Raw genomic sequence first — 23,648 nt, 5'->3', positions numbered from 1 at the left:
TATATATATATATATACACACACACACACACACACACACACACACACACACACACATATACAGTATATATATATATATATATATATATATATATATATATATATACACACACATATATGTGTGTGTGCGTATATATATACACACACACGCACACATATATATATATACACATATACATACATATATATATACCGTAAATTCCGGACTATAAGCCGCGGCTTTTTCCCCGTTTTTTGGCCCCTGCGGCTTATATAACGGTGCGGCTTATCTATGGATTTTTTCAGCAAACGGCCACTCGGTGACCTCCAAAATCGATGGATTTTACAGGTTACACAGCTTCATCTGCACATTTTATGTGCATTGCTTTGCTGCTTGTTTTTTCGATTATTTTTTTGTAAAGCACCTTGAATTGCCTTTGTGTATGAAAGGTGCTATATAAATAAAATTTGACTTGACTTGAGTTGACATCATTTGGCGGAAATCAACCGGCATCACGGTGAACATGGCGCTCAGCTAGACAGCTGCTACACCAGACCAAACAATATGTTTTAGCGATCTGATCTAAAATGAATAAGGTGACCAGAACCAACTGAATAACTTTAAAGAGTGGGGCGAATGTCTGCTGGAAGAAGCACAAGACTGAAAACCAGTAAGCAGAAAGAAAAGAGACGAAGCAATCACCGCCATGAATGAGGAAATGACTCACCTGCTGGAGGCTGGAGATACACGGCTTGGGCTTAACTTTTACTCCGTGAAACACTATCGATTAAGTCCGACATCGCTCAGAGGTTTTGAGCAGCTTGAAAACAAGTTTGAAAACGTGCAGAAGTCCATCCACTCACTCACTAAAGAAAATAAGGCAACCGTGGACAGAGTTTCTAATGCTTTGGCGTACTGTACCCAGCGAGACTCATCATAACCATTGATGGACAGCGGCGGAACAAGAGCTCAAAGTGAAACTGCCGAATATCTTTTGAGTTGGACTGGTCAATAGTACTGTGAGTAACTAAAATAAAAAAATAAAAAACGGAATTCTCTCTTCTTTAGCACTGTGTGCACTGTAAAAAAAAACACAGGTGGTGTTGTGTTATGTTGTTTTGTTGAAATGTTAATAAATGGGAGCTTCCTCAAACAGCCATCTCTTTCCCGACAATCCCCTCTGTGCACGAACCCTTACATATGGTAATTAAACATTAAAACACAATAAAAAAAAAAAAAAAAAAAAAAACATTAAAACACCTGCGGCTTATAGTCCGGTGCGGCTTATATATGTAACAAACAGGCAATTTTGCTGCTGCGGCTTATACTCCGGTGCGCCTTATAGTCCGGAATTTACAGTATATATATACAGTATATATACCGTAAATTCCGGACTATAAGACGCACCGGTCTATAAGCCGCACCTTCAAAGGTGACTATTTTTTTCTTCTATAAGCCGCACCGGTCTATAAGCCGCGGGTGTTTTGATGTTTAATTACCATATGAAAGGGTTCGTGCACAGAGAGGAATGTCGGGAAAGAGATCGCTGTTTGGGGAAGCTCCCATTTATTAACATTTCAACAAAACAAAAGTCAGGTCACTAATCCCCAGACAAAATCACACATTGTGGTATTTTTTGTTTTTTTTACAGTGCACACAGTGTCCGCGGTGTGGTGAAAAGAGGGCAAGAGAGGAAATTAAAACAGAAGTGGATTTATAGTTAGAAAGAGTGCTAAAGAAGAGAGAATTCCGTTTTTTATTTTTTTATTTTAGTTACTCACAGTACTATTGACCAGTCCAACTCAAAAGATATTCGGCAGTTTCACTTTGAGCTCTTGTTCCGCCGCTGGGCACACAGTGTCCGCGGTGTGGTGAAAAGAGGGCAAGAGAGGAAATTAAAACAGAAGTGGATTTATAGTTAGAAAGAGTGCTAAAGATAGTCCGGTCTGGTTATGACGAGTCTCGCTGGGTACAGTACGCCAAAGCGATATCCATTGACTCGATGATGCTGTTGTATGTTGCGCGTTTCTGTTGCACCAACGCGGAGAGGTCCTGCCCGGACGAAAAAGCGCGTACCCTCCCAGGTGAGGGGCTTCTTCCCCGCAGCCTGGAGGATGAGTTGACGGTCGGGCCAGCGGAGTAGGCAGATGAAGATGGCCCTCGGTGGCAGGCCGGGGTCTGGACGTGGCCGAGGCGCCCGGTGTGCCCTGTCCACCTCTGGTGGTTTCTCGCCTTCCTTCAGGTCCAGGATGTAACACAGGATTTTGCCACGAAAGCGTCCATGTCACCGATCTCAGCTCCTCTTTTACATTGATCAGGCGAATGTTATTTCTTTTACTATTATAAACTCTGTTCACGGTTGCCTTAGTTTCTTTAGTGAGTGAGTGGATGGACTTCTGCACGTTTTCAAACTTGTTTTCAAGCTGCTCAAAACCTCTGAGCGATGTCGGACTTAATCGATAGTGTTTCACGGAGTAAAAGTTTAGCCCAAGCGTGTATCTCCAGCCTCCAGCAGGTGAGTCATTTCCTCATTCATGGCGTGATTGCTTCGTCTTTTTCTTTCTGCTTACCTGTGTTGTGTTATGTTATGTTATGTTATGTTGTTAAAAGAGGGCAAGAGAGGAAATTAAAACAGAAGTGGATTTATAGTTAGAAAGAGTGCTAAAAAAAGAGAGTTTTTTTTTTTTTTTTGGAAAAAATCCATAGATAAGACGCACCGTTATATAAGCCGCAGGGGGCAAAAAAGGCCAAAAAACGGGAAAAAAGCCGCGGCTTATAGTCCGGAATTTACGGTAATATATATATATACCGTAATTCTTCCAATAAGCGCCTCCACTCTAATTGCCGCCGGGTCTTCCATTTACCGCCTGGTCCAAATTGATTTAGCATAATAAGCGCCTGACTCTAATTGCCGCCTGGGCCGGAAATGGAATATTTTTTTGGTTACCGTTGTTATTGTTGTTTTTGTCAAAACTGCCTGTACCTACCCTCTTGTGTGTACTAAGTACTATCTCACTGGTTTAAACTGCCTGTACCTACCCTCTTGTGTGTACTAAGTACTATCTCACTGGTTTAAACTGCCTGTACCTAGCCTCTTGTGTGTACTAAGTACTATCTCACTGGTTTAAACTGCCTGTACCTAGCCTCTTGTGTGTACTAAGTACTATCTCACTGGTTTAAATAAGCAATTTGATACTTTACGTTTTTGCTGAGCAGGCATTTATGTTAAAAAAATAATAACCGCCTGGCTCAATTATGCCCAAATGGAAATAACCGCCTGACTCTAATTGCCGCCTGGTCTTCCTTTTACCGCCTGGTCCAAATTGCTTTAGCATAATAAGCGCCCGGGCTCTTATTGGCAGAATTACGGTATATATATATATAATATATTTATATACATATCTAAATATATGCATATGCCCCAAATACACATGCATGTATCCGCATAGATATAAACCTGTACATATATATATATACACATATATATATATAATATATTTATATATATATATATATATATATATATATATATATATATATATATATATATATATATATATATATATAATATATTTATATAGATATATAAATATATGCATATGCCCCAAATACACATGCATGTATCCGCATAGATATAAACCTGTACAAATATATATATGTGCACTGATAACTCTGCCTCCACCCGCACACCCCCCCTCGCTGGCCTGACCATCCAGATGAACATGGTAACTGGACACTCACAGAGCCTCACATGGAGGCCAGCTGAAACACAAGCCACCTACCTCCCGTTCAGAATGCTACCACAACACCACACAACACCACACAACACAACACCACACAACACCACACAACACAACACCACACAACACCACACAACACCACACAACACCACACAACACCACACAACACAACACAACACAACACAACACCACACCACACAACACCACACAACACCACACCACACAACACCACACCACACAACACCACACAACACCACACAACACAACACCACACAACACAACAACACCACACAACACCACACAACACCACACAACACCACACAACACCACACAACACAACACCACACAACACCACACAACACCACACAACACCACACAACACCACACAACACCACACAACACCACACAACACCACACAACACCACACAACACCACACAACACCACACAACACGGCTCTCCTCAGTCCAACCTTCCCCTCACTGCTGCTTGTACTTGGCCTGTGTCAAACAGACAGAGTGCTGCTGTGTGCTGTAAGAGCTACGCAAGAGCCACAACACAGCAGCACAGCAGAGCCACAACACAACACAGCAACACAGCAGAGCCACAACACAGCAACACAGCAGAGCCACAACACAGCAACACAGCAGAGCCACAACACAGCAGCACAGCAGAGCCACAACACAGCAACACAACAGAGCCACAACACAGCAACACAGCAGAGCCACAACACAGCACAGCAACACAGCAGCACAGCAGAGCCACAACACAGCAACACAGCAGAGCCACAACACAGCACAGCAACACAGCAGAGCCACAACACAGCAACACAGCAGAGCCACAACACAACACAGCAACACAGCAGCACAGCAGAGCCACAACACAGCAGAGCCACAACACAGCAGAGCCACAACACAACACAGCAACACAGCAACACAGCAGAGCCACAACACAACACAGCAACACAGCAACACAGCAGAGCCACAACACAACACAGCAACACAACAGAGCCACAACACAACACAGCAACACAGCAGCACAGCAGAGCCACAACACAACACAACACAGCACAGCAACACAGCAGAGCCACAACACAGCAACACAGCAGAGCCACAACACAGCAACACAGCAGAGCCACAACACAGCAACACAGCAGAGCCACAACACAGCAACACAACAGAGCCACAACACAGCAGCACAGCAGAGCCACAACACAGCAACACAGCAGAGCCACAACACAGCAACACAGCAGAGCCACAACACAGCAACACAGCAGAGCCACAACACAACACAACAGAGCCACAACACAGCAGCACAGCAGAGCCACAACACAGCAACACAGCAGAGCCACAACACAGCAACACAGCAGAGCCACAACACAGCAGCACAGCAGAGCCACAACACAGCAACACAACAGAGCCACAACACAGCAGCACAGCAGAGCCACAACACAGCAACACAGCAGAGCCACAACACAACACAACAGAGCCACAACACAGCAGCACAGCAGAGCCACAACACAGCAACACAGCAGAGCCACAACACAGCAACACAGCAGAGCCACAACACAGCAGCACAGCAGAGCCACAACACAGCAGCACAGCAGAGCCACAACACAGCAGCACAGCAGAGCCACAACACAGCAACACAGCAGAGCCACAACACAACACAACAGAGCCACAACACAGCAGCACAGCAGAGCCACAACACAGCAGCACAGCAGAGCCACAACACAGCAGCACAGCAGAGCCACAACACAGCAACACAGCAGAGCCACAACACAGCAACACAGCAGAGCCACAACGCAACACAGCAACACAGCAGAGCCACAACACAGCAACACAGCAGAGCCACAACACAGCAGCACAGCAGAGCCACAACACAGCAACACAGCAGAGCCACAACACAGCAGCACAGCAGAGCCACAACACAGCACAGCAACACAGCAGAGCCACAACACAGCAACACAACAGAGACACAACACAACACAGCAGCACAGCAGAGCCACAACACAGCACAGCAACACAGCAGAGCCACAACACAGCAACACAACAGAGACACAACACAACACAGCAGCACAGCAGAGCCACAACACAGCAGCACAGCAGAGCCACAACACAGCAACACAACAGAGCCACAACACAGCAACACAACAGAGCCACAACACAACAACACAACAGAGCCACAACACAGCAACACAACAGAGCCACAACACAACAACACAATAGAGCCACAACACAACAGAGCCACAACACAGCAACACAACAGAGCCACAACACAACAACACAACAGAGCCACAACACAGCAACACAACAGAGCCACAACACAACAACACAATAGAGCCACAACACAACAGAGCCACAACACAGCAGCGTTCGCTTTGCTCTCTCTTTTGTTTTGCTGACCTCACCTTGGATTCAAGTGAGGTGAGATGAAGGTTTGAAGTATTTCACATCATGGATGGAGCACTGATTTAATATTTTCTGATGACTGAGTACCCAACTGGTTAACTAGAGTGCCACACTTGTACTCACGTCTACTGTTCCTATGGTAATCTTTTGAAATATTTCTCCTCTCTCTCTCTCTCTCTCTCTCTCTCTCTCTCTCGACTCCCTCCATCCCCCCTAAGGTCTCTCCATGGCAACGAAATCTCAGAGCTTCCAGACGGCATCTTCAACGATGTTGCCTCACTGTCCCACCTGTGAGTAAACACACACGCGCGCACACATACACACACACACACACACACACACACACACACACACACGCACGCACACACTCTGTATGCCCCAACGGCAGCTTACGTGATGCCCTTTGCACTTAGTGCTGAGTCTGTGAAGTCTATTCATGTACACTGCACACACACAGATACGCACACACACAGATACGCACACACACTGATACGCACACACACTGATACCCACACACACACACACTGATACGCACACACACTTCACACACACTGATACCCACACACACACACACACACACACACACTGATACGCACACACACACACACACTTGCAGTCACAGAGGGGGTCTGGTGGGCCTGGCAGCAGAGTGTGGCTCACAGTGGCCTGTCTGTAGTGCTCTCTGGTGGGCTCCACATGGGCCCCGGCCCCCCCTCATCAGCCACAGTCCTGTGGTTAAAGAGACATACAGACCCCTCTACTGTCTCATCTGTCTGTGACATCTCCAACACACACGCACACAGATGCACACACACTCACACACACACACACACACACACACACACACACACACACACCAGAGTCACACACCATACATCCTAAAGGTTTGGCAGCATGCTCCATGGTCTGTGGACGACACTGTTTGTTTTTTTTGGTTATTTCTGTCTATTTTCATGTGTGTCTGATGGGTGTGTCTGTGCGTGAGCATGTCAAACTAGAAGGGCAGTCTGAGATTGTAGACCTCCTCGGCCAAGGCCAATAGTCCAGTCTGCTATCATATGCAAATTTCACGAGTTGGTCCGCTCCAAAATGTAATGGGTTCTTCCTTCCTGTTACACAACTTCCACCAATGAAAATCAGCCCAGTTGTTTTTTCTGTAAGCCTGTTCACAAGCAGACAGACGAACGGCACCGAGAACATAACCTAGTCGACTACACTGAAGTCATCTTCTTTACAGGATGTCCTCTGACCTCCAGGCTATAGCTGTTCACATCGTTCCTCAAACGGTCACCGATCAATAGACCAGATCAATGTCAGAGCTGGAGGTGGAGGAGAGGAGAGGAGGAAGGGAGGTCACAGAGAGAGAGAGAGGGCAGCTTAGGAGTCAAGGCTGGGATGGAGGGGGCGGGGCCACAGTCATGATGTTAGCAGATGTCAGGTGTCGGCCTGAAAGATGAGCTTGTGTTCCTCTGTAATGGAGCAGCATGGATTCAGTGTTGGTGCTTCCTGCAGGGAGGACAGAGACGCATTGATTCACCACCACCACCATGACACCAAGCCTTCTGTTCACACACGTCCCCCTCTCATTGAGAGACCCTCAGCTCCACATGACGTATGATGGTGCAAAATAGCATTGAGAATCCAACTTTAAACCTGTATCATGCTTGTCGAAGCATTATTATTTTCTAAATAGAATATAGTATAGTAGTACACTGAGCTGCGTTAGTCATTGACTAGTTTGTAAGTGCAGAGAGACACCTGCTGGTAATACAATGTATTACCTCACTATGCCCAGAAATCATGGGCCTTTTTCACCAGCAGGTATTTTGTCTAAAAGGCAGGAAGTAACACAGGTGCAAGGCAAGCAAACATTCATGAGGGTTTCCAACTTCCACTCCATTTAGGTTTTCCAGTTAATGTTTTGCTTGCACCTGTGTTACTTACTTCCTTTTAGACACAAAATGGCTGCGGTGAAAAAGGCTACTGAGTCCCTAACTTTGAGCCAAATGAGGCTGAGAAGTAATAACATGGGCATTGTTTACTCTCACCGATGTCTTGAGCAGTTTCTCTTCCCTGCGTTCGCAGTGCCATCGGCGCCAACCCGTTGTACTGCAGCTGTGGTCTGCGCTGGCTGTCTGACTGGGTGAAGACCGGCTACAAGGAGCCCGGCATCGCCCGCTGTGCCGGCCCGCCGGGCATGGAAGGCAAGCTGCTGCTCACCACACCTGCCAAGAAGTTTGAGTGCCAAGGTGAGTCTGCGTCTCCATCGGCCCGTCCCTTGAAGGACGTCGTATCCCAGATAGCATGAATTCAGCCACTCATTCTCGCTGGTCTGTCTTGGGTTTATTCAGGTGATGTGGACACTGCGGTCCTGGCCAAGTGTAACCCGTGTCTGTCCAGCCCCTGTCTGAACCAAGGCATCTGTCACAGTGACCTGGTGGAGATCTACAGGTGCAGCTGTCCTCCAGGATTCAAGGTCAGAACCACCTACTATACTCACTGCTTATCTAAGCACACCTCCAACTCAGTGATGACCTCCTGGTCATACAGATCTGAAAGTATTTGTGAAATATAAGCACAATGGTGAATTGTATCTCGTTGGCAAATTTTTGGCAGTTTGTATTATTATTATTTTTAGTTTAAATGTTTTTTTCCATTGTTCTCAGATGTGACAAGGCCCAAAATAATCACTGTAAGCCGAGTATTGATCACTATAATGGAATGATTTAAACAGCATGTATATACTGTACGAATGGTTCAAGACGACGCTTTTTGATCAATATAAGCAGTTGACCACTATAACCGTGATCACTATAAGCGGATTGCACTGTATTTGGGAAATCTAAGCACATGGCAAACGTTGTTTCTGTGTCTGCTGCAACGCAGGGCAAGAACTGTGAGACGGCTCTGAACGCCTGTGTGAGCAACCCATGTGCCAACGGGGGATCCTGCCTACTCAAAGAGGATGAAGAGGGAGCATACAGGTGAGGAAGATCATCTAAGCAATCAACGCATTGGACGAAAGAAATCTCCTTTATCTGATGAGTGATTTGAAATTGTGTGTGTGTGTGTGTGTGTGTGTGGTGTGTGTGTGTGTGTGTGTGTGTGTGTGTGTGTGTGTGTGTGTGTGTGTGTGTGTGTGTGTGTGACTGTGTGCGTGTGTGTGTGTGTGTTTTCTCAGCTGCTCCTGTCCGTTGGGCTTCGAGGGCCCGACTTGCCAAATCAACATTGATGACTGCGAAGACAACGACTGTGATAACGGAGCCACATGCATCGATGGAGTCAACAACTACACCTGCCTTTGCCCCCCCTACTACACAGGTACTGCAACACACGCACACACACACACACACACACACACACATACACACACACATACACACACACACACACACACGGTGTTCTGACAGCTGGGACTTGGTTGCTATTATATTTCTGCTATGCCCTGCCCCCCTTCCGCTAAGCACCTCCTCCCTGCTTCTCTGTAGGGGAGATGTGCGAGGAGATGGAGGACGTGTGCGCCCCCGGACGCAGCCCCTGCCAACATCAGTCTACCTGCCTCATCACCTCCACTGGGCCCAAGTGAGTGTGTGTGCTGTCAGAGCAAAGAGGCTCTTCGCCATTTATTTTCCCATAGACATTTCGTAAAACGCTTATAAAAAATAGTTTTACTTCGTCACACCAAACGGTTCAGCTATATTTAGAATCGGGAGAGACCATAGAACATTTCACTCGGACCAAAACTTTAAAAAAAACTTAAATGAAAATCTCTGGTACAGTGCTGAAGCAGGAAGTAGGCAGTCACTTTGCCTCTCTATCCACCTTATTTTTGAATGCCCCGCTGTACAAATAATTGTGGGTACAAGTTCCGGTTTAACGTGACTTATTGTTGCAGCTTGCCATTTCCTAAAACGGTATTCTACTTGATTTGAAAAGATGGCCGCCTACACTCCCTTGTACCCTGGCTGAATTGAACATAACTTGGCCAATAAGTATGTAACATACCAAATAAAACAAACAGTAATGTCTTTATTTGATGTAGAATGCAGAGGACATGTAACTGTTTCGTTAAACTCGCGTTCCAGGAATATTGTATTTACTGCGCTGCTCTAAAATAACGTTAGTGGCGCGTGGCTCAGAGCCTGTTCGTCCTAGAAGCCACTCGCTTTGCGCCAGAACACAATCGATTTGGGGGAGGAACACGCCAGGATTGGCCAACGCCAACGCCAGTGCCCAGAACTGTCGAATCAAATCATCGACAGAGACGCTATGGCCCGCCTCCCAGTATTTTCAGTGTGCAGAGATAGATAGATAGAACGTTAGAAATATAGCCAGCCACGTTATAAACAACTAACCAACGCTGATGGGTCCATATGGAAACGGCCCCAAATTTGCCCGAAATGGTTAAAAGTTATATCAATTTGGTCATTCAGTGGCGTTTTACTGCCATGTAACATAACTAACTAGCGGCTAATATTAGCCACAGTAGGCGATTACCCATGAATGCATATTTATCTATGATATTTTTGCCCAGCTGGACCTGATTAGTGATTTGCTCCGTTCGCCCAGACGGGTGTCAAGCTGTCAGCAACAAGGCTGGGAGGATCACACCGGAAGAAAAACACAGACTATAATGGTAATGAGGTGGATAGGCTGGATTACAGGTTTGACACAGACTGTAATTGAGTATGTGTTTGCGTGTTGCAGGTGTGTGTGTTCTCCTGGCTACATTGGTGATGACTGCAGCGTAGACTACGATGACTGCCTAGAGCATCGCTGTCAGAATGGAGCCCAGTGCCTGGATGAGCTGAACGGATATGCCTGCGTCTGTCCTGAAGGATACAGGTGAGAGAAGCACACCTGCTATGTGTACCTGCTCATCTGATTTGACACTGAATACAGATCATGTGTAGATTCATTTCAAGTCATCCAGGTAGTAAGATGTCCAAAAATGAATATATAAAATCCACTTGACATAAAATAACGGGTTTTGAAGTTTAACCACTTATCCAAGAGGCTTCATAAGTTCTACATCAGTTCTTATTATCTTATCAAATTCTTCTGCAGTTCCTCAAATGGCCACTTAATGGCTGGCCGCAAAAGGGAGTCATTCCCCATTCATCTCAATGTTAAAATGCCCAACTTTACAGCAGAAATAAACATGTTTACAGCCTGGTAAAGATTTTTTTTGTTTTGGTCTCTATAGTTAATTTCATAACATCTGTAGAGGGTGGATTTTTATATAACTCACCCATTTGTACAGTCTATGGCCGCGTGTCCATCTAGCGTCTTTTTCTGATGGTTAAACGCTGGAAGTACGCTGGGGAGCGCTGGTCTCAGCACACAATATAAAAGGAAGCAGTCTGAAAGTAACGTTAGCTCAGTGCGGTAGCTAGCTTGATAGCTGACAGCTAACATTAGCTAACAGCACACTACAGTGATTTAGCTCAACACTCACCAGAAATATTAAGTGTCTAGCCAATCTGCTCCCACAATTGAGCCTTTCTGTCTCTGTTGCGATAGTTTCTCCATATGATTAGCTGCCAGAAAAGGAGCACCCGACACCAGCGTCTTTCTGAAAAGTTTAAATATTTTCAGCTGGGAGCGCTGGCAGCCGGCGCACAAAAACGCCGGAGCGCTGTGAAAATAGACGCTGGACGCAGCGCACTTTCTCTAGACGTCCGTGTGCGCCCGCATACGCTCGCTCCTCATTGGAAACAACCGAAAAAAGACGCCGGAGCTGATGAACAGAAGCTAGACGGACACACGGCCTATGGCTGTAAAAATAAGTCTGATTGTATGGAAGTGAATGGGAAAATGACCCTACTTCTCATTTGATGTATTACCTTAGTAAACACTTTCCTAATGAGTTTATGATCTCAATCGCCAGTTCCAAGTCTTCTTTCAATGCAGTATGGTGTTCATTTAGTAAATGACGGCCCCATTTAGAGGAAATAATAGAGGATAAACCGGACTATGTTTTGGGGCATGATTGACAGGTCGCCTGTCCAGTGATCGGGCAGCTCCCCGATCAGAGGCCAATTAGCAGGTAGCCCTTCTCATCCAAATGGTCACTTCTGGTTTTCAAGAAAACCAAGATGGCGACGGGCACAATGCGAAACTCGAGGCTTAAAATCAGGACTCCACTTCAGGGTGGCTACGTCCATATGTTTATATCGTCTTTGGTTCTTCTTCAATTCTTTCCCAGAACTGATGAAGCCTCTCAGATGATGTCTTCAATTCTTCATTTTAAGTGGATTCTCTCCCACTGGATTTTGCTTTTAACTTTGGACACAAATTTACGTAGTTTCACCTTCCTCTAACAACTAAATTGTTCTCTCTCTCTCTCTCTCTCTCTCTCTCTCTCTCTCTCTCTCTCTCTCTCTCTCTCTCTCTTAGTGGTCAGTTGTGTGAGGTGCCTCCATCAGCGATGTCCCTGTGCGAGCTGGCTGACTGTCAGAACGAGGCGGCCTGTGTGGAGCGGGGCGGCCGCGCCCTGTGCCAGTGTCTCCCCGGGTTCGGCGGGCCGCGCTGCGAGAAGCTGGTCAGCGTCAACTTCATAGACAGAGACTCCTACTTACTGCTGTCTGACCTCAAGAACTGGCCCCAGGCTAACATCACCCTACAGGTATACCCAGTGTGCGTCGGTGTGTGTTAGGATTTCTGCAGACTAGTGTAGTAGAACAGGAAAAGGACTAACCCCGCCCTTCTGAAACCTCGAGGCAAACGTCAGAGAATCTCACGCAGCAAAAAAACACCTTTCTCTCTGTGTTCAGGTGTCAACAGCAGAGGATAATGGCATCCTGCTGTACAACGGAGACAACGACCATATTGCCGTGGAGCTCTCCGAAGGTCATGTCAAGGTCAGCTATGACCCCGGCAGCCAGCCAGGACACGCCATCTACAGGTAAAGAGCCATGAACACCTTGGAAGGTTGAAGTTGATTAGTTTGAAGCTCCAGACACACCAAGCCGACGGTCGGAAACATCGGCAGTTTGGCGGGCGTCTGTCGCCCTGATTTGATTGTCCCGGCCCATTGGCCGATTCTGTTAGAGAATTGATCGGCTCTGATTGGCTGGTCAGCAGCTTAAGGGAATCAGTCCACGAGAAGAGAGGGAATGCACAAAATGTTCTTCTCGTTTTTCAACTTCATCTCATCTGATCATTCCAATACACAAATATCTTCACACAACAACGTGGCCTTCAGAAAAGCCCCTCGAGCCCGTCGCTGTTTAGTGCCGTTTTCATCTGATTCTTCTGCCTCTTCCTTTCTTCTTGCACAAGCAAAAGACCAGGGCTGACAATACCATTTGTAACTTTTTATCAGACATCTTCTCGATTAGAAGTAGCTATATTACAAAACCATCTTAAGTGGTGAGCAAGAGTGGTGTGAAAATGGTAGGCAAACACTGCTTTGTTTCATGTACGTATATGATTTGTCTATCTGCACCGCAGTCGTAGGTCTCACGCAGGTGCAGATCGTACGTGCTAGTTGACCGTCGGCTGCAGCCTTTGCTGTTTGTTCAAGTGCAACCTTGTATCGCCATTTGTTAACGTTTCGCTTGATTGCCACACCTGTCTCTGTCTCCCTCTTCTTCCCTCTCCAGCACTGAGACTATCAACGATGGCCAGTTCCACACAGTGGAGCTCGTGACCTTTGACCAGATGGTGAACCTGTCCATCGACGGGGGCCGCCCTACCACCATGGACAGCTTTGCGGCGGGTCGGCCCCTCAACAGGGAGGCTCCGCTATACGTGGGGGGTAGGGGCCCTCTCCAGAACACACCTCCCTCCTCTGCAGGCACTCTTTAACTACTACACTACTGTCAATCACCTCCCCCCCCCCCCCTCGCCTCGCTCTGTCCACCACCACAACCAACCCCTCCCCTCAACCCCCCAACCCTGCAACCCAGCCCCACCACCACCCACACCATCCCCACCTCCACCTCCAGACATGACTGTGTTTGCTAGAGGCATCATTCAAGAATTGTAATGAACAATAATATATTTCAACATTGCACATAACACACATAACATATAATAATTATCAAAAACCTCTGTTTAGTCCTGCTCAATCACACATCATATAGTCACTGTATCAACAGTGAACATTTTTGGCCTCTGCATTTCTTTATGGTATGGAAGCGGCGCCCTCTAGTGACTGATATATGAACTACCAGACACAGTCTTCACTTCAGACATGTTTGGATTTTGATTACAGATAATGCAACCATATTTATTTGTATGTTTGTGATTTGACAATCTGACCACTCTTGAGATCGAATTATCAGGCGGGAAAAATATGTAAGAAAGTAAGAGTTTGTTATATTCAGGGCCATGCAGCCGCTGTTTGCCGAGACTGAAGGTTATAAACTGTGCAGAAAATGGTTTGATATCAGGAGTGGCTCAGTCAGGTGTTGTGTTGTGTTGTGTTGTGTTGTGTTGTGTTGTGTTGTGTTGTGTTGTGTTGTGTTGTGTTGTGTTGTGTTGTACTGTTCTTCGGTGAATGTCACTGTTAATCACAGCTTGTCTACTTTTTACTGTCCTCTATTTCAATGAGGATGTTTCTCATTTGGTGCAAAAGCAAAGCATCCCATCTGGATACAATTTGAAAATGTTTACATATTTCAATCTGAATATCAATATGCACCATTGGGACACACATCTGTTTGAAAATGTCTTCCTCCATTACACTCATATCAGCCCTGTGTTAGCTGTCTGTCTGTGGTCCTGCTTGTCCATCTTCACACCCGTAAACATCGTCTCCGTCCTCTCTCTCCTTCAGGCATGCCAGTGGACGCGCACTCGGCAGCGTTCCGCCTCTGGCAGATCCAGAATGGTTCCAGCTTCCATGGCTGCATCCAGAACCTGTACATCAACAACGAGCTCCAGGACTTCACCAACACCCAGATGAAGCCCGGCGTGGTCCCGGGCTGCGAGCCCTGCAGGAAGATCTACTGTCTACATGGCATCTGCCAGCCTGACGGGGTCCAGGGCCCGGTGTGCCACTGCCAGCCGGGCTGGGTCGGCCCGCACTGCGACCAGTCTGCCACCAACCCCTGCCAGGGTAGCAAGTACGTTAACATGCTATCACATCTACAGACTTCCATAGGTCTTTGATACAGACTTCCATAGGTCTTTGATACAGACTAACTGAGCATTGTCTCTTGGCAGGTGCGTGAATGGAAAGTGCATCCCGCTGGACAGTCAGTCGTACCGCTGCGAGTGTGAGGAGGGTTACCGCGGTGCCCTGTGTAACCAACAGGGGGAGCTGTTCAACCCCTGCCACCACCTGGCCTGCAAGCACGGCCGCTGCCAGATCTCCGACACAGGAGACGCCTACTGCCACTGTGAGAGTGGATACACTGGAGAGCTCTGTGACACAGGTCGGTTTGTTATCTCAGTCTGTTCTTAGTCGCAAAGAAATTAAACACAAACTGTGGGCTTCATTCTTAAGCCCAATTTATGCTTTGTCTGCCGACACTTTTGAAACGGTCGCCGACAGAAATGAGGACTTGAGTCGACACTTTCAAGTGTCGGCGAGCAGCAGTGTCTGCTACCTAGTGAAATGTCTAGTGTCGCTGACTACGTCACGTGTCGTGCAAGTCTGATTGGCTATATAGACGGCACGCGCGTGACTTCCTTGTTTTGGTTTTCGCTCGATTGAAATGAATGAACGTGTCCCCGCTATTTTTATCAGCCTGTCCTTGATGTATGACTTCATGAAAATCACAAAGAACATCGTGACCAATTTCCCAGAGAGAGAGAGGAGGTGAGTTGTGTGGTTGTGTGCTGTTTATATGCGGCTGCAGCCAAGTACGTTACATCTTGCCTCCGAGGTGGTTTCACTGTGCATTTCGTTCCCTCTCTTCTCTTGGCTGTCTGTTTAATAGCGTTCGAGTGTCACGTGACCGTTGAACCGAGGCGAACGTTCACTGAAGTATAAATGCAACACCATGAGCAACACTTTCTTTTTCGTCTGCGACCATGTGCTGAGCGACACTTTCTAATAAGTATAAATTAAGCTATAGGGACCGAATTTGGTCGTTTTTTCATTCCCAAAAAGGTAATATGGCTGTAATGTAGCTATAATCCACATGGCGCTGTTAGTCATGTCTATGTATGTTCTTGCTCATGTCCAGAGTCCGAGTGTCGAGGGGAGCCTGTGCGAGACCACTACCAGGTGCAGCGGGGTTACGCCATCTGCCAGACCACGCGCATGCTCTCCTGGGTGGAGTGCAGCGGAGCGTGCGACACGGGCGCCTGCTGCGCCAGCCAGAGGATGAGGCGCCGGAAATACACCTTCGAGTGCAGCGACGGCACCTCCTTCAGCGAGGAAGTGGAAAAGACCATCAAGTGTGGCTGCGCGGGCTGCAGCATGTAGCACCGTTCTCACACACACACACACACACACACACACACGCCGCTGCCATCAAGCAGAAGATGGGAAGGAAGGAAGGAAGAGAGAGAGAGGGAGGGAGAGAGAGAGATTATAAAGAAATATATATAAAACCTCTATCTATATATTATGGGACAACAATGTTTGTAAAATAGGACATTTCCTCGCCGTCCAAGGGTGTGTGACCTACAGAAACACAGAGAAACCACCACCACCAACAACGACAACAATGAGAAGTGACAACAGCAGCAAAACCATTGTATCTTCAACATTGTTCCGATGCATTCAGAGTGAGGCATCGCTCCAATCCCAGTTGCCCTGTGTGAATTCCCCGTTCATCTGTTAGGCCTCTGACAGCCTCGCCACCATGGACCATCTGTACCAGCTGGAGGCAGTGGAGGTCCAGCCTGGCAAAGAATGACACACGAGTAGAGAAGGGAGAGAGAGGCAGAGACAGAGCGAACGAGTGGATGAGAGGAGAGCTGGACTCGGCGAAGCCGTCTTGAGTTGAGCTTGGCCGGGCTTAGCCGGACTGGGCTGTATCTGGCTTGGGTTGAGTTAAGTTTGTTGTTGGTTTGGGTGTAGTAAATTCTCTCCACCCATGCACATGTAGAACTGACCAGAGGAAGGTGGGGTTAGAGTGGCACATAATCCAGCGCGGATGTGATGGCTTGGAGGCCGGGGTGGTCTGGTGTCACAGTTGTGTGCTGTGAGTTACCGTACATAGAGACTCCATAAGTATAGAGACTGCACTGACTAGCAGCACTGAGGACTACAGTACATACACCCCTCCAAAGTACATGATCACACATGCATGGCATACACACATTGCGCACATGTACGCAGACGCATACCACGTCCACACACAGTCCTGCACTAGCCGCAGTGAGAGGGCTCGTGTGCTACAACTATCCATTGTGTTCATACAGCGCGGGCAGTGCCCGCTGGTTATCGGTCCCCCAGCATGCATTGCCTCAGGGTTAGGATGATTTGCATAATCCCTCCCCCCTTTGAGCAGGAGGACGTTTAGCCCTCCGCCCTTGGATGCCTGCAGTATTAAACTTGTGCAAACTGTTGCATGTGTGGAGAAGAGTTTGCCAATGCATATATGGAGCTTCTTAGTATCACCGTAATATTACAAAACAAAAGGTTGCAGAATTGTTTTCTCTGATTTTGTTTTGTTTTATGTCTAATTTCTTATATTGATTTGTTTTATTTTTGTTATATTTTGTTTCATGATGTAACCTAACTCCTTTAGCCCTGCACCCCTCCCCTTTATACAGAAATGCCTAACAGATTCTAATATATATATATTTGTATTTCATTTTGGTATAGTATTTTTCTATGTTAAAGAGTAAGTCTGTTTTCTGGAAGCTTTGGGACTGGTGGAATGGCGTTCAATTGGTTCCCTAGGTGTTTTTATTTGTTGATCTCACTTTGCTCCAACAAGCTAATTTGTAAGTGGCCAAAAAGACAGCGATTGGCCTTGTTGTATAGGCGGCAGTATTGGTCTAGAAATATGTTTAATATTGTATATGTTGTCTTCCATGTGAATATTACATCTAATTCATTGAGAGTCTGTGCTTTGTTTTTATTCATTTATTTATTTTATCTAAAGGCTTTTTTCTGTAGAAAGTAAAGGGCATAAATTTCGCTGACTTTCAAATATTATCAACATTTTTAAAAAATAAGAAAAAAAGCTAAAAGAAAAGAAAATGAGCGTTAAAAAAAAGCTGTAAGGTATTTGTAACATCACTTAATAGCGAGATATGACAGTGTTTCCTCCTCTCTGGCTCAGACATTCCTCATTCACTGCAGGAGCTGGAGAGGCAGAGCGGGGACATCCCGGGGACAAAGAGATGTCCCCCCTCATATGGATTTCCCCTGTAATTACCACACCACACCTAAAAGAGTTCTGATTGTTTTTCATGTTATTTTTGTTGACGTGTTGGGTTGTATTTCTATCATTTTAAATTTGAGAAATGTTTGCCATAAAGAGAAGTACTATGATGTGTTTTTAGTTCAAGAGAATCAAAGTAGTCGAGCTCAACTGAACATAAGCTGCTGTCAAGCCAGGTGAAATGGGATGAAGTTGCCCTCTGTGGACGATGATCAATGTTTTTCGATATCATCCTCGATCTGTTTGAATAGGCGACTACGTGAAGCATTGTATGCCTACTACTGACAGATAACAAACCAGGACGTTCTGGCTATTTAAATGTCCCGTCATTCCTGACCTGGCTGTACAACACATAAAAGAGAAGAAACCGTGCCAATTACAGTGAACAAAATAGTCATACCTGAATGTATAAAGTGTATAGATAAATATGACCTATGCTTATTCATGAAGTGGTAACTTTTAGCTGTTATTTAGTTTCCAATGTAAGATATAGACATCGCATTGTTTTATAAGTGACAGTCCATCAGGATGTGGCGTAGGCATCCTGTTTCCTCCCTGTGGCTGATCTAAATGTTCAAACGCTGCAGATCCTAGCTCTCAGCTCTGTACCAATCGGAGAGCTCCTCTCCATATTGCTTCCCGTGTTAACTTTTTTTTAACCTGCTGTTCATGTGACCCCCAGTGGTGTACAATAACATTCAGAGAAGATCTCATAAAGGATACTGATGACCAGTCGCTGTCATCTTTAGGCTGTGTGCTATGAGGTGCCGATTGTAATGTGTCACACACTGAAATGAACTGCAACACTTCAACACATTAGCGCCAATCTTTAAAAAAAAAAGTGGCGTCAACTTTTGAAAGTCACTTTTGACCGGATTTATTGCAACATTTGTGAACTTTGTCATATTAAAAAAAAATCTTAAATGTAAATGTTACATCTAAATCGTAAATCTAAATGTGCTTCGTGAAACTAAATATTTAGCTAATATAGGCCCAAGTGCTATAGCTCAAGTGTCCGTGTCACTAGCCAAATATTTAGTTTCACCAAGCACACATTTAACATTTAATTTAAATGCTAAATGCGTGCTTTAAATGCATGGTGAAACGAAATAAATAATTTTACATTTAGATTTAACATTTACATTTAAGATTTTACATTTAGATATACAATTGAACACTTAGATTTAAGATGTGACATTTACATATTATTTACATTTAGATTTAAAATTTAAATAACATTTAAATTTACGCTTTAACATTTAGGTTTAACATGTAATGTTTAGATTATAATTTTTTTTACAAAAGTAAATATGACAAAGTTCACAAATATTGCTGTAAATCTGGGAAAAAAGTTACTTTCATTTTTTTACCACTTTTTAAAACATTGGAGTGAAATGTTGCTGTTAATTTCAGCGTGTGCCACTTTACAATGGGCCTGGTGTGCCTTGTAAAGGTGCATATTTAGTCGAATGTGGCTTTCTTTTCATGTCTCCTTTCCCTCTGCACTGATCTTTGCTGGACAGTCCATCTCCCTGCTACACATCTTAGTGCTGCTTGTGCTACACTGAGATGTAATTCAGTGATCCGGTCAGGTGACCAGAAAGCGTTTTCCCATGCTATGAACTGTATTCATAAACATGTTAAATAAATGACACAATGTCTCTGTTGTATTGAGCTGGTGCAAAAACTAAGAAATACTGTATCTCTGGTTGGGTTCTGTCTGTCTGCTTTGTACGTTGCAGGATTGATGGTGGGATTGAACTGAAAAACTCCCAATAATGCTGAATGTATGTAGTGCCACCGACAAAATGTTTACCAAACCTCCACTCTTTTCATTAATTAAACTTAAATGTGTGTGCTTTTACAGTTGTGTTGTCTCTTATTTTTCTTAGGTCAAGGGTCAGCAACCTATGGCACACAAAGTGCAGTGTTGGGGGAGCTGCTTTGAAAGCATAGCTAATAGCCTAGATACATTAGACGACTTTGAAATCTTAACTGATTATCAAAAGACTGGGGAGTTTATACTGCACAACTTTTTCCATTATGATTTTTTATCACAACTGAAAAACTCACTGAAATACATGACACGACTGGAATCACAGATCAAAATACACTACCCGACTGTGTGCCCAGCAAACTCAGGTGTCTTGAACCCACAACACAAATAACCAGCAAACTGACGGGACCATACTAAAGAGTAAATGTCTAGTTTAGCGCAGGTTTAAGCAACCACCACCACCCCCACTACCCAAGCTGACCGTCCTGATTGTACCAGAAGGAAGCCTCACTTTCATGTGATAGAGAGACAGTGAGAGAGTTCGGCCAAAATCCCGCTGTAAAAAGTTTGACCTGTCTGGTTTTTAAAATGTTACATTTCAGCTGTCAATCAACATAAAGCTGGTGTGTGTGTGTGGAGGGGGGGGGGGGGTTCCAGTAGACTATTGTGACACCTTGCCCTAAAGCATAAAGAGTAAATGTGGAGTGACACCAGAGTTTTAGCACAGGTTTAAGCAACCACCACCACCCAAGCTGAACGTCCTGATTGTACCTGAAGGAAGCCTCACTTTCATGTGGTCGAGAGACAGTGAGAGAGAGCGAGACTAAGAGAGTTTGGCCAAAATCCCGCTGTAAAAAGTTTGACCTGTCTGGTTTTGAAAATGTTACATTTCAGCTGTCAATCAAAATAAAGCTGGTGTGTGTGGGTGTGGAGGGGGGGTTTCCAGTAGACTATTGTGACACCTTGCCCTAAAGCCTAAAGAGTAAATGTGGAGTGACACCAGAGTTTTAGCACAGGTTTAAGCAATCACCACCACCACCACCCAAGCTTACCGTCCTGATTGCACCTGAAGGAAGCCTCACTTTCATGTGATCGAGAGACATAGAGAGACAGTGAGAGAGAGCGAGACTATGAGAGTTCGGCCAAAATCCCACTGTAAAAAGTTTGACCTGTCTGGTTTTAAAAATGTTACATTTCAGCTGTCAATCAACATAAAGCTGGTGTGGGTGTGTGTGTGTGTGGGGGGGGGGGTCCAGTAGACTATTGTGACACCTTGCCCTAAAGCATAGAGAGTAAATGTGGAGTGACACCAGAGGTTTAGCGCAGGTTTAAGCAACCACCACCACTCAAGCTGAACGTCCTGATTGTACCTGAAGGAAGCTTCACTTTCATGTGGTCGAGAGACATAGAGAGACAGTGAGAGAGAGCGAGACTAAGAGAGTTCGGCCAAAATCCGCTGTAAAAAGTTTGACCTGTCTGGTTTTTAAAATGTTACATTTCAGCTGTCAAGCAACATAAAGCTGGTGTGTGTGTGTATGTGGGGGGGGGGGGGGGGGGGTTCCAGTAGACTATTGTGACACCTTGCCCTAAAGCCTAAAGAGTTAATGTGGAGTGACACCAGAGGTTTAGCGCAGGTTTAAGCAACCACCCCCACCACCACCCAATTTGAATGTCCTGATTGCACCTGAAGGAAGCTTCACTTTCATGTGGTCGAGAGACATAGAGAGACAGTGAGAGAGAGCGAGACTAAGAGAGTTTGGCCAAAATCTCGCTGTAAAAAGTTTGACCTGTCTGGTTTTTAAAATGTTACATTTCAGCTGTCAATCAACATAAAGCTGGTGTGTGTGTGTGGGTGTGGGGGGGGGGGGGGGGGGTTTCCACTAGACTATTGTGACACCTTGCCCTAAAGCCTAAAGAGTAAATGTGGAGACAGTGAGAGAGAGCGAGACATGTAATATGTAACTGAAATGTAACATTTTTTAACAGACAGGTCAAACTTTTTACAGCGGGATTTTGGCTGAACTCTGTTCTCTCTCTCTCTCTCACTCTCTCTTAAGGTCTCTCGCTCACATGAAAGTGAGGCTTCCTTCAGGTACATCGGTACATTCAGCTTGGGGGGTGGTGGTGGTAGTTCCTTAAACCTGTGTGTGTGTGTGTGTGTGTGTGTGTGTGTGTGTGTGTGTGTGTGTGTGTGTGTGTGTGTGTGTGTGTGTGTGTGTGTGTGTGTGTGTGTGTGTGTGTGTGTGTGTGTGTGTGTGGAGGGGGGGGTTTCCAGTAGACTATTGTGACACCTTGCCCTAAAGCCTAAAGAGTAAATGTGGAGTGACACCAGAGTTTTAGCACAGGTTTAAGCAATCACCACCACCACCACCCAAGCTGACCGTCCTGATTGCACCTGAAGGAAGCCTCACTTTCATGTGATCGAGAGACATAGAGAGACAGTGAGAGAGAGCGAGACTAAGAGAGTTCGGCCAAAATCTGCTGTAAAAAGTTTGACCTGTCTGGTTTTTAAAATGTTACATTTCAGCTGTCAAGCAACATAAAGCTGGTGTGTGTGTGTATGTGGGGGGGGGGGGCGGTTTCCATTAGACTATTGTGACACCTTGCCCTAAAGCCTAAAGAGTTAATGTGGAGTGACACCAGAGGTTTAGCGCAGGTTTAAGCAACCACCCCCACCACCACCCAATTTGAATGTCATGATTGCACCTGAAGGAAGCTTCACTTTCATGTGGTCGAGAGACATAGAGAGACAGTGAGAGAGAGCGAGACTAAGAGAGTTTGGCCAAAATCTCGCTGTAAAAAGTTTGACCTGTCTGGTTTTTAAAATGTTACATTTCAGCTGTCAATCAACATAAAGCTGGTGTGTGTGTGTGTGTGTGTGTGTGTGTGTGTGTGTGTGTGTGTGTGTGTGTGTGTGTGTGTGTGGGTGTGGGGGGGGGGGGGGGTTTCCACTAGACTATTGTGACACCTTGCCCTAAAGCCTAAAGAGTAAATGTGGAGACAGTGAGAGAGAGCGAGACATGTAATATGTAACTGAAATGTAACATTTTTTAACAGACAGGTCAAACTTTTTACAGCGGGATTTTGGCTGAACTCTGTTCTCTCTCTCTCTCTCACTCTCTCTTAAGGTCTCTCGCTCACATGAAAGTGAGGCTTCCTTCAGGTACATCGGTACATTCAGCTTGGGGGGTGGTGGTGGTAGTCCTTAAACCTGTGTGTGTGTGTGTGTGTGTGTGTGTGTGTGTGTGTGTGTGTGTGTGTGTGTGTGTGTGTGTGTGTGTGTGTGTGTGTGTGTGTGTGTGTGTGGAGGGGGGGGTTTCCAGTAGACTATTGTGACACCTTGCCCTAAAGCCTAAAGAGTAAATGTGGAGTGACACCAGAGTTTTAGCACAGGTTTAAGCAATCACCACCACCACCACCCAAGCTGACTGTCCTGATTGCACC

The 23,648-nt window shown here is 45.7% G+C and overlaps 1 protein-coding gene across 1 annotated transcript in view; it reads left to right on the top strand.

Moving 5' to 3' along the window:
• Positions 1 to 17,033, top strand: part of slit1a (slit homolog 1a) — a gene marked incomplete at both ends in the record, with an annotated part of 144,097 nt that extends 127,064 nt beyond the window's left edge. The window contains 14 exons of the mRNA XM_083658236.1: positions 6,347 to 6,418; positions 8,214 to 8,377; positions 8,480 to 8,604; positions 9,015 to 9,112; positions 9,310 to 9,449; positions 9,617 to 9,710; positions 10,836 to 10,973; positions 12,528 to 12,756; positions 12,905 to 13,035; positions 13,736 to 13,890; positions 14,914 to 15,202; positions 15,303 to 15,514; positions 16,271 to 16,508; positions 16,874 to 17,033. Of these exons, the coding sequence (XP_083514362.1) occupies positions 6,347 to 6,418; positions 8,214 to 8,377; positions 8,480 to 8,604; positions 9,015 to 9,112; positions 9,310 to 9,449; positions 9,617 to 9,710; positions 10,836 to 10,973; positions 12,528 to 12,756; positions 12,905 to 13,035; positions 13,736 to 13,890; positions 14,914 to 15,202; positions 15,303 to 15,514; positions 16,271 to 16,508; positions 16,874 to 17,033 (2,245 nt within the window). The remainder of the gene's footprint in view (positions 1 to 6,346; positions 6,419 to 8,213; positions 8,378 to 8,479; positions 8,605 to 9,014; positions 9,113 to 9,309; positions 9,450 to 9,616; positions 9,711 to 10,835; positions 10,974 to 12,527; positions 12,757 to 12,904; positions 13,036 to 13,735; positions 13,891 to 14,913; positions 15,203 to 15,302; positions 15,515 to 16,270; positions 16,509 to 16,873) is intronic.
• Positions 17,034 to 23,648: the final 6,615 nt, after the last annotated feature.

Source organism: Poromitra crassiceps (assembly GCF_964638095.1).
Source record: "Poromitra crassiceps genome assembly, chromosome: 22".
Lineage (NCBI taxonomy): Eukaryota > Metazoa > Chordata > Actinopteri > Beryciformes > Melamphaidae > Poromitra > Poromitra crassiceps.
This window is presented reverse-complemented; position numbering and strand designations above follow the sequence as displayed.